Source organism: Cibotium barometz, chromosome 27 (genome assembly GCF_041138505.1).
Source record: "Cibotium barometz isolate CiBa-2024 chromosome 27, ASM4113850v1, whole genome shotgun sequence".
In the NCBI taxonomy this organism is placed as follows: Eukaryota; Viridiplantae; Streptophyta; class Polypodiopsida; order Cyatheales; family Cibotiaceae; genus Cibotium; species Cibotium barometz.
Genome location: NC_141072.1, coordinates 42,518,988 through 42,532,980, shown reverse-complemented (window position 1 = coordinate 42,532,980; position 13,993 = coordinate 42,518,988). Strand labels below are relative to the sequence as shown.

At 43.1% G+C, this 13,993-nt stretch overlaps 1 protein-coding gene across 1 annotated transcript in view; it reads right to left on the bottom strand.

Annotated features, from left to right (window-relative positions):
• LOC147623409 (Sas10/Utp3/C1D family) overlaps positions 1 to 10,947 on the bottom strand; it is a 52,259-nt gene extending 41,312 nt beyond the window's left edge. The window contains exons 1-7 of the mRNA XM_086821552.1: positions 10,752 to 10,947; positions 10,318 to 10,405; positions 9,770 to 9,949; positions 9,515 to 9,682; positions 9,241 to 9,414; positions 9,010 to 9,164; positions 8,773 to 8,911 (exon numbers count right to left, since the gene is read on the bottom strand). Coding sequence (XP_086677678.1) covers positions 8,773 to 8,911; positions 9,010 to 9,164; positions 9,241 to 9,414; positions 9,515 to 9,682; positions 9,770 to 9,949; positions 10,318 to 10,405; positions 10,752 to 10,831 — 984 coding nt within the window. The 5' untranslated portion in view covers positions 10,832 to 10,947. The remainder of the gene's footprint in view (positions 1 to 8,772; positions 8,912 to 9,009; positions 9,165 to 9,240; positions 9,415 to 9,514; positions 9,683 to 9,769; positions 9,950 to 10,317; positions 10,406 to 10,751) is intronic.
• Between the last annotated feature and the right edge of the window lie 3,046 nt (positions 10,948 to 13,993).

Here is a 13,993-nt window from a genome sequence, read left to right as displayed (position 1 = left end):
GGATTATGCCGGTCATCCAGATAACCGAAAGTCTACCACCGGTTATGTGTTTACATTCACAGGAGGTGCCGTGTCATGGATATCCAGGATACAGAAGTGCACTGCTTTATCTACTACAGAGGCCGAGTATATTGCAGCCACAGAGGCTTGCAAGGAGGCATTATGGCTATCTCGGTTAGTGGTTTTGGGTTATACAGGGGATATTCCATTGTTGCATTGTGACACTCAGAGTGCCATCCAGTTGGCAAAGAACCCTGTCTTTCATGCAAAAGACGAAGCATGTGGATGTGAAGTATCACTTCATCAGAGAGGTGATAGAGAACAAGCTGATTCAGCTTGTCAAGATTCATACGGATGACAACCCGGCTGATCTGTTGACAAAGAGTTTTCCTCTAGAGCGGTTTGCTCATTGCAGACACTTGATGGGCATTGGATGAGGCCAGTTTCAGCCTTGATATGGCCTTGTATATTATCATGTACATGCTGATTTTTTCTTTTCCTTCACTTAAGGGCACATTGCCTTTAAGTGGGAGGTTGTTGGGGTAAAGGCATTATGCCCACCCTTATAGTGTGTACAAGCCCATAAGTTTTATAGTACATAGTACACTTAGTACTTTTAATGTACTAAGTGCACTATGTGTAATAGAGCAAATATACATGTGTGATAGGAGAGTCACACACTCATACTTTTGTGAGTTGACTTATCCCCATACGTCTCTCTCTCTCTCTCCCTTCTTCTCTGTGTGTGTCTCCCACATGAAACCCTAACTGTTTCAGCTGAGCTTCTTTAGCTCCCTTCACCAAAGGCTCCCGTGCTCTGTCCTAGGGAAGACCCCATCTGGTTCTGGCCTTTTTCCCCCTGAGGTGGTAGCCTTGGGAGTAGCCAACTGGGAAGTCTTGGGCTTGCCACCATTATGCTTCATTTCAGCACTCTGCGCAAGCGAGAGTGCGTCTTCGAAGGTCGCTGGCCTAAACATACGCACCTCCCACTGGATTTGTGTGTCAAGGCCATACAAAAATTGCCCTTTCTTGTCCGAATCAGATAAGCCTAATTGCAAACATAAAGTCGAAATTCTATTGGCAAACTGAAGGACACTGGTTGCGCGTTTTGACGTGCTCCCCTGAACTCGTCTTCGAGTCGCTGGTAATGGGGCGGTAGAAACCGCTGCTTAAGGTCGCGGACAAACTCGTCCCACACATAAGCTGCCATACCTAATTTGGTGTGGACATGAGCCCACTGGGTCCAGCAAGGAATGGCCTCACCTTCCAAGTACCAATTGGCTAAGATCACTCTGTCAGTATCGGTCTTTCTAACTGCGGCAAAGTAAGCTTCAAACTGATGCAACCATGAATAAAGAGTTGTGGGGTTGAGTTTACCATTATACTTACTGAAGTTCATTTTCTCGGGAAAATGATTCGAGAGTGTCGCTGGTGTCAATCTGGCGTCCAAAGCTGCAAGGTAATGCTCATGTTCCACGCGTCGCATGGCTTCGTCTTCGCGTTGTCGGATCTCCAATGCACGCATCTGCAACTCAAGCAAAGACCTCGACTGCGGTCATGACCCTGCAAGAGGGTCCCTGTGTAGAGGATCTGGAATCTGGGATACGGAAGGAGAGGGAGGAGGAGATGGAAAACGCAGCATTGGAGAACGGGTGCGCTCTTCCAGAGCCAGGATCTGCATCTTCTGCTCTCCCAACTTGGTCGTCTGGTCTCTGCGATTGCTCGCATCATCTGTTGGAACATCTCTGTAACACTCAAGCCGGTTTTTGGGGAAGAATCAGTACCCACACGGAGGTATATAGATTATATTGTTGGCTCGGCATTTCTACAGCCTATGTTCCGGCTTGGTAGCCTCGTGTTGGGCTGTGTTATGGCATTTGTATATGGATAATCCGGCATCTCCCGTGGGGAGAGTAAGGCCCTCAAAGCTTGTACATGATATTATTCTCCTTGGGTAATAAAATACTCCAAGGGGGGGGTCGGCCCATTCCGGCCTCTATGCGGTGTCACATGTGCAAGATCCATTTTCAGCATTTGTGGATGCTTTATCGCTTTTATGTTTTATGCAAAGTGATGATGGATATGTGTTAAGGCTGTGGCTATGTTTAAATGTTTTAATATGCATTGATGGTATCAACAAGTGTGTCAAAGGCCCTAGTCCCCCGAGCACCCGCCGCGAGTTACAGAAACAAAAAAAACCTTCCGCCCTTTTTTTTTACCTCACTTTACATTTGGGCGAAACACCGTTTCGATGGGTAGGTTTCGTTTTGTTTCAAAACGTTTCGTGCCGTTTATGTTACTATGCTGTGCTCCCTTGCCATATAGGCTGACGCCTGGTCTTATAGGGTGGCTGGGGGTGTTAGCTACCCCTTGCAAGGCTTGTCCATGGTTAGGGGCTGCCTTGGGGATGGCCCTGAAACTACACCGACTAGGTGTGAACATCCTTGAGCACCGTCTCGTGAACAATACGCTCGTCAACAGTAAAATGAACTAGCCACAATACACATAATTAGTGAAAGATACATCATTGCTCAAGACAATCTCCAAAAGAGAAGCACTGCACAGTACACCACCATTGGGACCGCGAACGGGCCGATCCCCCCCCCCTCAATACTGCAGTATATTATTGGAGTATTTTATTTGTGTACAAAGTTCCAAGGGCTTGCTAGCTAGATAATCCATGCAATGCATAATATGAAGACATATTATCCAAACATGCTCAAGGGTTCCGAGCCTCGGAGGAGGTCAATCTTGTGGTCCTCCGGTCTAGACGGGGAAGAGTTGCGGAGGGAGACTGTCCCGAAGAAAAATCTTCTGGAACTTTTCATGGAGAGTCGAGTACTTCTCGGAAGCACTGGCCACGGTCTGGGCTGTCTGGATGTATATCATCGCACAATGTGCGCCTTTCCTAACTCTCGCTTAGCCTGCAAGTGGCTTATGAGCGAAAAGTTCGGAATTCCTGGCTCACACTTAATGGTCATCACTGGGGCGTTTGACACATTCCGATTAATCTCGAAAGTGTGCTTGTCCCACTTGACATCAGGAAGAAACTTGTGAAACCACTGAATGTCCAAGATTATGTCTACTCCTACAAGACGGACAACCATAAATCACGCACAAATTCTATACCTTGAATCACTAATTTAGCACCTAGAGCTTCATACTTGACGCTCGTTGTCATGCTTGTCCTAAAACCCTCAACTTGTTTGTCCACTGAAGTGAGGACAAAACGGGCACACTGAGCGGCCTGTTCCGTGACCACGTCCTCCATGCTGCCATTGTCAAACAAGACGACTCTCTGGCCACCTATGTAGCCAAAGGACTTGAGCAATTCGTTGCGCTCATACTCCTGGTCATGGGCGCCCTTCTGCATATCTTCGAGCTCCCGGCTAATAATTGCTCCAACTGAAGCATTGGGATTTGAAGAACTAGGGGCAACCACTGGGGTCTGTGTGGGTCACCACGGAATCTGTGGAGGCTGCGGCGGCGGTCTTTGGAGTCTTCTTAGGACACTCCTGAGAAGTATGTCCTTTTGTATGTTTGAGTTCTTGGAGCCAGAGGCTCCCGTGCTCTGTCCTAGGGAAGACCCCATTTGGATCTGGCCTTTTCCCCCGAGGCGATACCCTTGGGAGTAGCCGGTTGGGAAGTCGGGGGCTTGCCACCATTATGCTTCATTTGTGTACTCTGCGCAAGCGAGAGCGCATCTTCGAAGGTGGTTGGCCTAAACATACGCACCTCCCACTGGATTTGCGTATCAAAGGCATACAAAATTTGCCCTTTCTTGTCCGAATCAGATAAGCCTAATTGTAAACATAAAGGCGAAATTATATTGACAAACTGAAGGACTGGTTGCGCGTTCTGACGCGCTCCCTTGAACTCGTCTTCGAGTCGCTCAAGGTAGTGGGGAGGTAGAAACCGCTGCTTAAGGTCGCGGACAAACTCGTCCCACACATAAGCTGCCATACCTAATCTGGTGTGGACATGAGCCCATTGAGTCCACCATGGAATGGCCTCACCTTCCAAGTACCAATTCCAAGTACCAACTAGCTAAGATCACTCTGTCAGTATCTGTCTTTCGAACTACGGCAAAGTAAGCTTCAAACTGATGCAGCCATGAATAGAGAGTTGTAGGATCGAGTTTACCATTATACTTACTGAAGTTCATTTTCTCGGGAAAATGATTCGAGGGCGCCGCTGGTGTCAATCTAGCGTCCAAGGCTGCAAGGTAACGCTCATGTTCCACATGTCGCATGGCTTCGTCAATCTCGTTGTCAGATCTCCAAATGCACGCATCTACAACTCAAGCAAAGAGCTTGGCTGCCGTCGTGACCCCGATGTGTCGAGGATCTGGAATCTGGGATACGGAAGGAGAGGAGGGAGGAGATGGAAAACGCGACGCTAGAGAACGGGTACGCTCTTCTAGAGCCAGGATCTGCGCCTTCTGCTCTTCCAACTTGGTCGTCTGGTCTGCAATTGCTCGCATCATCTGCTGGACATCTCTGTAACACTCAAGCCTGGTGCCCTAGCTAGGCTGCCTAGTGCACTCTGGTCCCAAGATTCTTGGTCTCTCTCATTGTCGAAGCTCGCCATAGCAGGAAAACACACTTCCTTTCCGGAGCGCAATCTGACCATCCACTGTGTGTGTGGGAGACTTCCGGAGGCTGAAAACCAACTGTCCTTCGAGGGACGGGACTCACCCCGAAAGGGGTAGTCCACCGGCGTCTGAAAACCAACCACACGAGCGAGAAAAAAATCCGGTTTCTTTGCTGAATCTTTGCACTTGAAGTAGGCTCTGATACCATTGTAACATGCGGAAGCTTCGGGAAAGATTGGTAACTTCAAAGCTCAGAAAACAGCACACTTGTCGCGACGAAAATAACGCACAAAATCGAATGTAGATGTGCAGAAAAAGAGAGAGAGAGAGAGAGAGAGAGAAGGAGAAGTGGACACAGTATTGGATCCCGAATACCCTCTGTAGGGCCCCACCACGAATGGTGTATTTGCTTTATTAGAATGATGCAAATCTGAAAAGAAAATACAGGAAACTTGACCTTTCTTGGCTGAGATAACTCTGTCCTTGACCTGCAATAGCACTGCATAGGAACACTTATGCAAGAAGAATCAACATAGACAAAGAATAGAAAGAGAGAGAGATGGCTATATATTCAATATATTCAAAGAGTACAAAAGGGTATAAGATGTTGGCTACCTTTAGTAACCCAAAATCCTAATCTAGACCTCAAGGTTCCTATTCTAGACCTACCCCCAAGTGGGAGTGAGGTGATCTACAATGTTTTTTTGCATGGCCTTTTATAGGCCCTTTGGCTACCATTCCAACTGGCCGACTGCTGTCGAATAGCTTCAGTGGACATAAACAATCATATAATCCATCACCGATCTGAGGTAAGCTTGGCCAACTTCATCTATGTCCACACTAAGCCTTTCTTGAGCCTAGCTAGTGCCCTAACCCTAATGTTTATCTACTACAAATTAGGGATTTAGCCGGTGATTAGCATGCCATGTGCATGCATATGACATCCCCTTCTACTAAACTTGATGACGGGATTCCAACTTCTAACCCTAGGATGACTATCAACATCCCCTATCTCCACATATGGTCTTCCATATCTGTCATCCTTCCCTTCCTGGCAACCTTTTTACTGAAAACCTTGCCTTAGGTCTGTCACATGCAAAAGCTCTGGGAGTCTTCTTTCAACCCTACACACCAAGCAAGAGAGATGGAGAGAAGGGAGAGAGATAGCTGAGTTACAATATATTCATAGTATACAAAAAGGATACATCTTGGCTAGCCCTTGGCTGCCCCTCAAAAGGTGGTAAACACCTAATCTAATGACTGAATCCATGAAGGACTGAATGGTCATCAAGGAGCCAAGCAATTGCTATTTATAGGCCTGGAAAACACTTGTGGACTGGCCGACCTACTGTCGCCAGGTCACCTAAACAAATTTCCCACTTGCTGCTCCAGCTGACCCAGATGTGCCTTCATAAAAGATGGCCTTCAGCTTCTTGGATGATTCCACAGTCTTCCTGCCCATGCCTAGTTGCTGTAGCTCCAGAGTCTGGTTCCAAAATTGGTTCTTTATCTGCTACCCTTCAAAAAATAGCCCTGGGAATGAGCATGCACATGTCTTGCACATGGCATCCCCCTCTGCTAAACTTGATGATGGGATTCCAACTTCTGTTCTTGGATGACTATCATCATCCCTTTGTCTCTTCCTGGATTCCCAAAACCCGCCATCCTTCCCTTCCATGCAACCTTTTTCACTGAAAACCCTGCCCGATCTCCAAATCCACTCCAAATCTGATGAAGATCTATGCATCTATTCCATCCTGTCCCCTATCCCTTCATGCCTTGCCCTTGAAAACTTTCTGTGGTCTTCTGTTCCCGAGTATTGAGTCTGGCACTCTCACTCCACCCCTTGGAGGATCATCCTCCCTTGGAACCGTTCCCTGAAAGCCTTTCTTGGTATGCCCCAAGTGGCACCCAACTCACAAGACTGCCATTCCCCTTGGGTCTTGTGGAACACCACCAACCAACCTCCTCGGAACTTCTTCCATGTCTTGTGTTACTCTCCTTGGACTGTGCACCTGCATCTAGGACTGAATCAGTGTTTAGCCTTGTTGAGCCTGATGCTCTCATACCAATGTCACATGCGGAAGCTGTAGGAGTCTTCTTTCAGCCCTAAACACCATCTTGGAACCACCTGATGCAAAATGCAAGCAAGAGAGATGGAGAGAAGAGAGAGAGAGACAGAGAGCTGAGTTTCAGTATATTCATAGTATACAAAAAGGATGCCATCCTCCCTAGGCTTATACAAAGTTCACTTTCTGACATTCACAAAAGGAGTGTATACAGATGCCCAAATACATAGCTATTCACACATCACATTCATTGAAAATATCTTTAGGCAAGCTACCAATTTCATCACACTAGTCACATGTTGAGACTTGCCCTGAGGTAGAGTTGACATGAGAGCACAGCGAGCTCCAAAGATGCAAAGTATGTCACACACAGGAGGTGGAGACAGAAACATGTCATACTGCATTGTCCAGCATACTAAGAAATCTGTGGGTGCTTAGATTGCTTATTCAGGGAAGGATTTGGCGCCTTGCCCAGAGTCATTGAGTATGATGACCAGCCCTACCGATTCTCAACCACAAAGAGAGATTATTCTATTTACACACAGGCAGAGTTGTAGAAACCACAAACTCCTCACCACTTTCTCTCCAAAGGTAGGGCTGTGCATGGCACATGAACCAGACGGCACTTACTCCTAGGACCATCATGTCAAAGCCAGACTAACAGCACAGGAACCCTTCTCAAGAAGTCTCAAAAACTTGCAGCAGAATAGAGACCATAAGCATCATTCTACATACATCACGCATAGGCTGACACCACAAAGAGTAGAGAGAGTCGTGAATACACAGCCCACAAGGGGAGACACTGGCACGCATGAGAAAGCTTGTATTTGGCACACGTGAGAGTTTGTACTTGGGGACGTGAAAGGAGAGACCCTCAATTACCAATATAACCATGTCATCTTGACATAAAGTGAGTGCAAAGCTCTAGTAAAGAAGCACTAGTTCACATCTCATCACCTTCATGGAAAATTGTAGTTGGTTTCATTTATTTTCTTTCCATTTCATCCTTTGATTTATTGGTAGGACATAAGGGGGCAACCCCACTATAGCATGCCATGGACATTGTAGTGCCAACCTCTTCGGACTAGAGACCTACGTCACTTGGCTGGATCCACTGCAGCAACCCCCAAAGACACAGTTCTACCACAGAGGGTGGCTTCATTCATAAGCTTGGCTATCTACACAGATACATGTCACGTGCCATGAAAATTGTGATCAGTCTCATCACATAGCCCAAGGGTGGAGAGACAGGCGAGCAGTGGGCAATGCAAGAGAACAGGATCTGCCAATTCTGTTCACAAGAGATCAAGACGGAGGAGCACCAAAAAACAGCTTTGACTTTTCGGTGAAAGCCTCAACGCAAAAAGCAATCTCAAACTGTCAAATGAATGACAAAGCTTTGTTGGAATCAAAGTCACCATTAAAGTTCTCATACTTCATGGTTTTCTCCCTATACTTAAATCCCTTTAGCCGCTTTTTGTAAGGAATATTATCCTCTGCATGCATCTTTGTTTTGCCCACATCCACATGCAGACTAGCATGACCCTACACATCCAATTTCCATACATGATCCTCTGACGAAAGTGGCAATACCTTGTGGAGTAGAGGCATGGCAAGAGGTAACAGAAACCTTCTCCTGCTAAACCACAGACTTAGCCCTCACAGATGTAGCACCATGAGGGCTAAGCTTGGGTGGCTCCTTCAATGCAAGCCTCCTCTCAGGTCCTGTATCACATCCCCACTTTTCATAAGAAATGATAAGGCTACATCTCGCAGCTTAAATTCCAACTGTTCGGCAGATTCCATAAAAATTTCCTCTTCCAAAGCAGTCTTCTTCCTGACATCGAGGAATTGCTTTATTTTGGGTCCCCTTTCAAATTCTTGAGCTTAGTTTCTAAGCTCTCTTTGCAAGCACTCTACCACAAAATTGGTGTCCACCTGGACATCAGCTCAAGCTCTTTCACAAGATGTCCATGCCATTTGACTATCTGAATGGCTAGCCAGGCTTGGGGTAATCTTCATTGCTCAGCATGTACACACAGAAAATGTGACAACTGGATATAAAATTAACTGAAAAAAATCAGAAAAAACACTTAACACAAAAACAACCTTGGGATTCCTTAATTGTGCACCAACTTGCGAGAAAGGTGGATCAGATTCACGTGATGAGACTCTAGTATGTTTGTTTTCCTCCATATCCACAAGATGAGCGATATCATCATCAAAGTCATCCAGCATCCCCATTAATCTAGAACCAACCACCATCACCAACACAATGAGAAAAGCCCATGCTGACAACTTAACACTAAAAAATACACAGCAATCTTATGGCATTATCATCATTACCCATTTCTAGATCTCTTCATGTGTTTGAGCTTCTTCCTTTCAACTCTAGAAAGCGGGACACGTGCAAATAGATTCTCTTCCTGCTGCGCACGTGCTTCTAGCCGTGATAATTCTCGTGTCATTTCTTTGCTCTCAGACCCAACAAACTCCTTTATCTACACCCAAAAAAAACCCTTAAAAATTAGTGTAAAATGAAATGACAGATAATGAGCTCACATAGAGGCCACTTACTTCTTCAGGCCGGCCTTCCAGCTCATTGGCAAGCTCCTTAATCAAAGAGCTCCGGGAGGCTTTCCGCAAAGCTTCTTTTTGTGCCCGGGATTCAGACTTCTTATTCTTCAAAATCCTCTCTTCATCCATGGCCATGGGCGCTATCATTGGAGGATGGTAGACTGCATCTTTTCCCTGTATACAACTCCTCTTAATTAGTTGGATTGAGTTAGTAATACAAGCTCATTGATACCATGTTTAGCATTACTTCTAAAACAATAATCAAGCAATGTACCATTGCATTTTCGTCAATCTTTGAGACAAGCATGTCGGGGTTTGGCTTGTACAATAGATCATCCGGGGGAGCCACCATTTCGTCACCTCCTGCTGCACCAGATGGACCCGCAGCCATTTTCAAAAGCTTTTCTACTTGATATTGAAGTTTCTTATCTATCGGTCGAATCTGCACCAAAGAAGGGCAATAATAAAACCAGGTATGTTCACACCGGGCACATAATAACAGGCATGAGTGCGCAAACGCTTTACTTGCCTTTTCCAAAAACATCCGGATCTCTATGAGCCTTGCAATAACAGGGTGATTTTGAACTGATCTCCCCTTTGCCTTCAAGAGGATGTAGAAAATGATACATTGGCAATAAAACATGAGCAGAAGATGCTTTGTTTCAAGATAACTTATGCCATTTTTTGTAGAAAACTCTCCTTCTTTGACCTGCAACCCACATCAATTTCTTCTCATCAGCGTGTAATGACCAAGAATTTTTGTGCCCTCATGTTTACAGCAACTCCTGCTTATGCACAAGAATGCAAGGTGTGCAACAAAATAAGTATTTTCACACCCACTGTTCCTCGTAAGGCATCTATGGTGTCAGCAAGCCCTTTGGCCCCAAATAGTTTATGAATACTCATAGAAATCAATATTATATCACAAACTTAACATTAACATACAGTAAATTCCTATACTTCAAAGCCAAATGTGTGTGCATCCCACAAAGCAAGTGAGCACAAATCTTCACAATCATAAGTATTGATAGCTTCTTTTGTTACAGGTATCAAAAGCAGGGATGCAAGAAAAGGTACCTTTTCCAATAAGGTAATTAATTTGTTTCGGATTTCATCCAACCCCGAAGTCATCTCCCTTAAAACTCGAACCAACTCGGATGCATCACTTCCATACCAGAACCCAAAGGGAAAAAAAATGAATATAAATGCAGATTTGATGAGTCTGAATTTTAAAAAGTAAGGTTAGTGTGATAGGTGAATTATTTTGGCAGAACAAAGCCTTACCACATAGGCATAATATAATGCCAGCAGAACTAATGATTATCAAAAAGGCATAATTAAAAGCTAATTAAAAGGGTTAAAAGTGTAATTTTCTGAGCTTGAAGGTGATACTGCGCCTCTTTCTTTTCGTGTGTGCACTTCAGGAAAAGGGCTAAGGTGGAAAATCTACGGATTCAGGGGGAGATACCCCCCCCAAAAAAAAAAAAACCAAAAAAAAAGGGGCGGTCTACCGTTGTGCGAGCAAGGTCAGCTCTCCTTCTTGGGTTCCACTGTGGGCATGTATACTGTTGATACCTTCTGCGGGTTCCATGACAGCGGGCAGGTTCCCAAGGCTCTCTGCAGCTACGTTTGGAATGTGGGTTCAGTTCAATTTCTGTGTCTCTCGCGCTCTCTCTCTCTCTCTAATATCTTTTTCAACTTAAAAAGAGGTGCTTACCATTTTTATTTACGTTTGGTATGATTATTATTGTTGTCATAGCATATAATATTGCTCCACACAAAGGGCATATAAGAGAGACGGGAGGGGAGGGGAGGGGAGGGGAGGGGGGTAGTAGATTTTTGAGGCACACAAGGTAAATGATGGCATGTGATGTTCTTTTTTTTTTAACTTCTTACACGTTGATGGAGAGAAGAGATTTCGAGGTGACCATTTATACTCTTGCATTGAAAGAATGCCGGTGTTCAGAAAACAACTCCAATTCATTTTCTTCCTCGACGCACACGTGGGTATCCTGGGGGCGACCGAGCACCGTATGGTTAACACCCTTTAGGCTCCTTCATAGGTGACCTAGCGCTCACTCATAGGCCGCTTCCTTGGTCCCTCATCCACCACTGGAAGCTCACTGGTCAAGACCTTGGCCGATCTTGCCACGCGAGACTTCCTTCTTTGAATCTCCTTCAACTGTTGCAATGTTTCCACTTAGGTCTCCACCACGACCTCTTTCCATAAGATAGTCAAAATGCTTCCCCCAACATTCTTGACATAAAACAATCTTTAAAAAACAGGTTTCACATACAAATTAGGGTTTCCAACAAAATTCCTATCTTTCCGTATATCAGGCCTCATCATTCCTCATCATTTCACATCATTCTTCTTCACATCTTCCACATCATTCTTCTTCATTTCACATCTTCCACGTCATTTCTCATTTTTTCACATCAATTCACATCACATCATTCCACGTCATTTCTCATTTTTTCACATCAATTCACATCACATCATTCCACATCAATTTACATCCATTCACATCATCCCACATCATTTTCACATTCATTCACATTATTTCCACATCAATCCACATCAACCACATCAAATATATCAATTCACATCAATCCACTTCACTCCACACATCAATCCTCATCAATCACATCAATCCACTCATCTATCCTCATCAACCACATCAATCCTCATCACTCCACACATCAATCCATATTAATCCACATCACTCCACACATCATTCCACACATTACCCACATCATTCCACACATCACTTCTCATCACTCCACATCATTCCACACATCTCGCACATCACTTCTCATCACTCCACATCATTCCACACATCCCACATATCACTTCTCATCACTCCACATCAATTCCAATTTCTACAAACAAAATGGTCTCTTTTTGCTTTGAGCGAATGACTTTCCTTGATCTAGTTATCTGAATCTTTGTTCCACATCCAACTAGATTAAAAAGACAGTTACTCTACTTCTCATACTGACAAACTTTCTAAGTCTCGGCCATTACTTGGCTTAGTTAAAGGTAACTTTTTTTCCGACTCAATTCAGTTAAATTCTCTTTTGGATCCTTGGTCTTTTTAAGAATTCCAGATTCCTTTTCCAGGGAATCTAGGAATAAGTTAGTCACAAGTATTTACATTCATCCAACTAAGCGTGTTTCTGGTCTTTTAATGGGAAATCCTTTTCCTGTTCAGAATGTACCCAAGATTCTATTTCTCGAGAATCTAGACGTATTCTTCATAATTTCAAAAGTTAAATATGTTCGTGATTCCTCTTTTTGATTAAAATTTATCCATGATTTCTCGATGCATCCCTATGAATATTTTCACATTCACTTCTCAGTTTTCTCAAAATAAAATATCATGAAAAATCCTCTTTTAGCATAAAATATTTATGCACACATACTAATTCATTTTTTATCTAAATGAATTATATTCATAATCCTTTCCATAATTCTCTATAAAAATTTATGCATAACCTTCTTTATTTTTATGGCAAATGAATAATGCTCAAAACTCCACTTTTAGCATAAAATTTATTATGCGTAAATTCATTTCCTAATGATAAAAATTTTACCATAGCTTCCATGCATTTTCTATGAAATGATAATGCTTAAAATTCCACTTTTAGCATAAAAAATATTATGCATAAATTCATTTTCTAATGATATAAATTTTGCCATAGCTTCCCCACATTTTCTATAAATTGAGAATGCTTAAAACTCCACTTTTAGCATAAAATTTAATTTATGCATAAACTCATATTCTAATGATAAAAATTTTACCATAGTTTCTCCGCATTTTCTATAAAATGAAAATACTCAAAATGTCACTTTTAGTATAAAAAATAATTTGTGCATAAACCTTCATTTTCCAATGATAAAATTTTGCTATAGCTTCCCCACATTTACTATGAAATGAGAATGCTCAAAATTACATTTTTAGCATAAAATTGAATTTATGAATAAACCTTTATTTTCTAATGATAAAAATTTGCCATAACTTTCTCGCATTTACTATGAAATGATAATGCTAAAAATTCCCGCATTTACTATGAAATGATAATGCTAAAAATTTCACTTTTAATATAAAAGTTAGTTTATGCATAAACCTAAGTTTAAACATAAACATTAATTCATCATAAATCAAGAAAAGCATGGTTTTAAGAGAAAAACCACAAAATAAAATGCTTCCCAAACATGAGGGAGGTTAGGAAGAAGATTAACATTAAAAGAGAGCATAAACTTCATTGTTTAGGTTTACCCTTGGTTTGCTTGATTCTTTACCTTGCAAAAGTTGTATAGTCCTCAAAGAAAAGGCTTTGCCACCAAGGGGAAAGGGTAATCTTCAAGAGAAGAAGAGGTTTAGTGAAACTCCAAAGCTTCATAATGGAGGGCCAATAAAGAGGGAAGAGGAAAATACACTAAAATGAAAATTACACTAGCATAGAATTACTCTAAGATGAAAATACAAAGGAATGGGGGTCTATTTATAGGTGAGGGAGGCAACCAACCAAGCCCTAACTGGGATCTAGAGGCTTCCAGCTTCAATTTGATCCATTTTGGACAAGTTTTAGTCTAGTTTTGCTCACTTTTTGATCTAGTTTGGAAGAGGAGAGAGGAGAGATGAAATATCTAGCCACTTTATGATATTTTTGAATAAAAAAATGCCTCCTTGATGTGATTGCTAGGTGTCTCCTTGATGGAGGATTTTCTCTCTCCTGAGGTGTCACA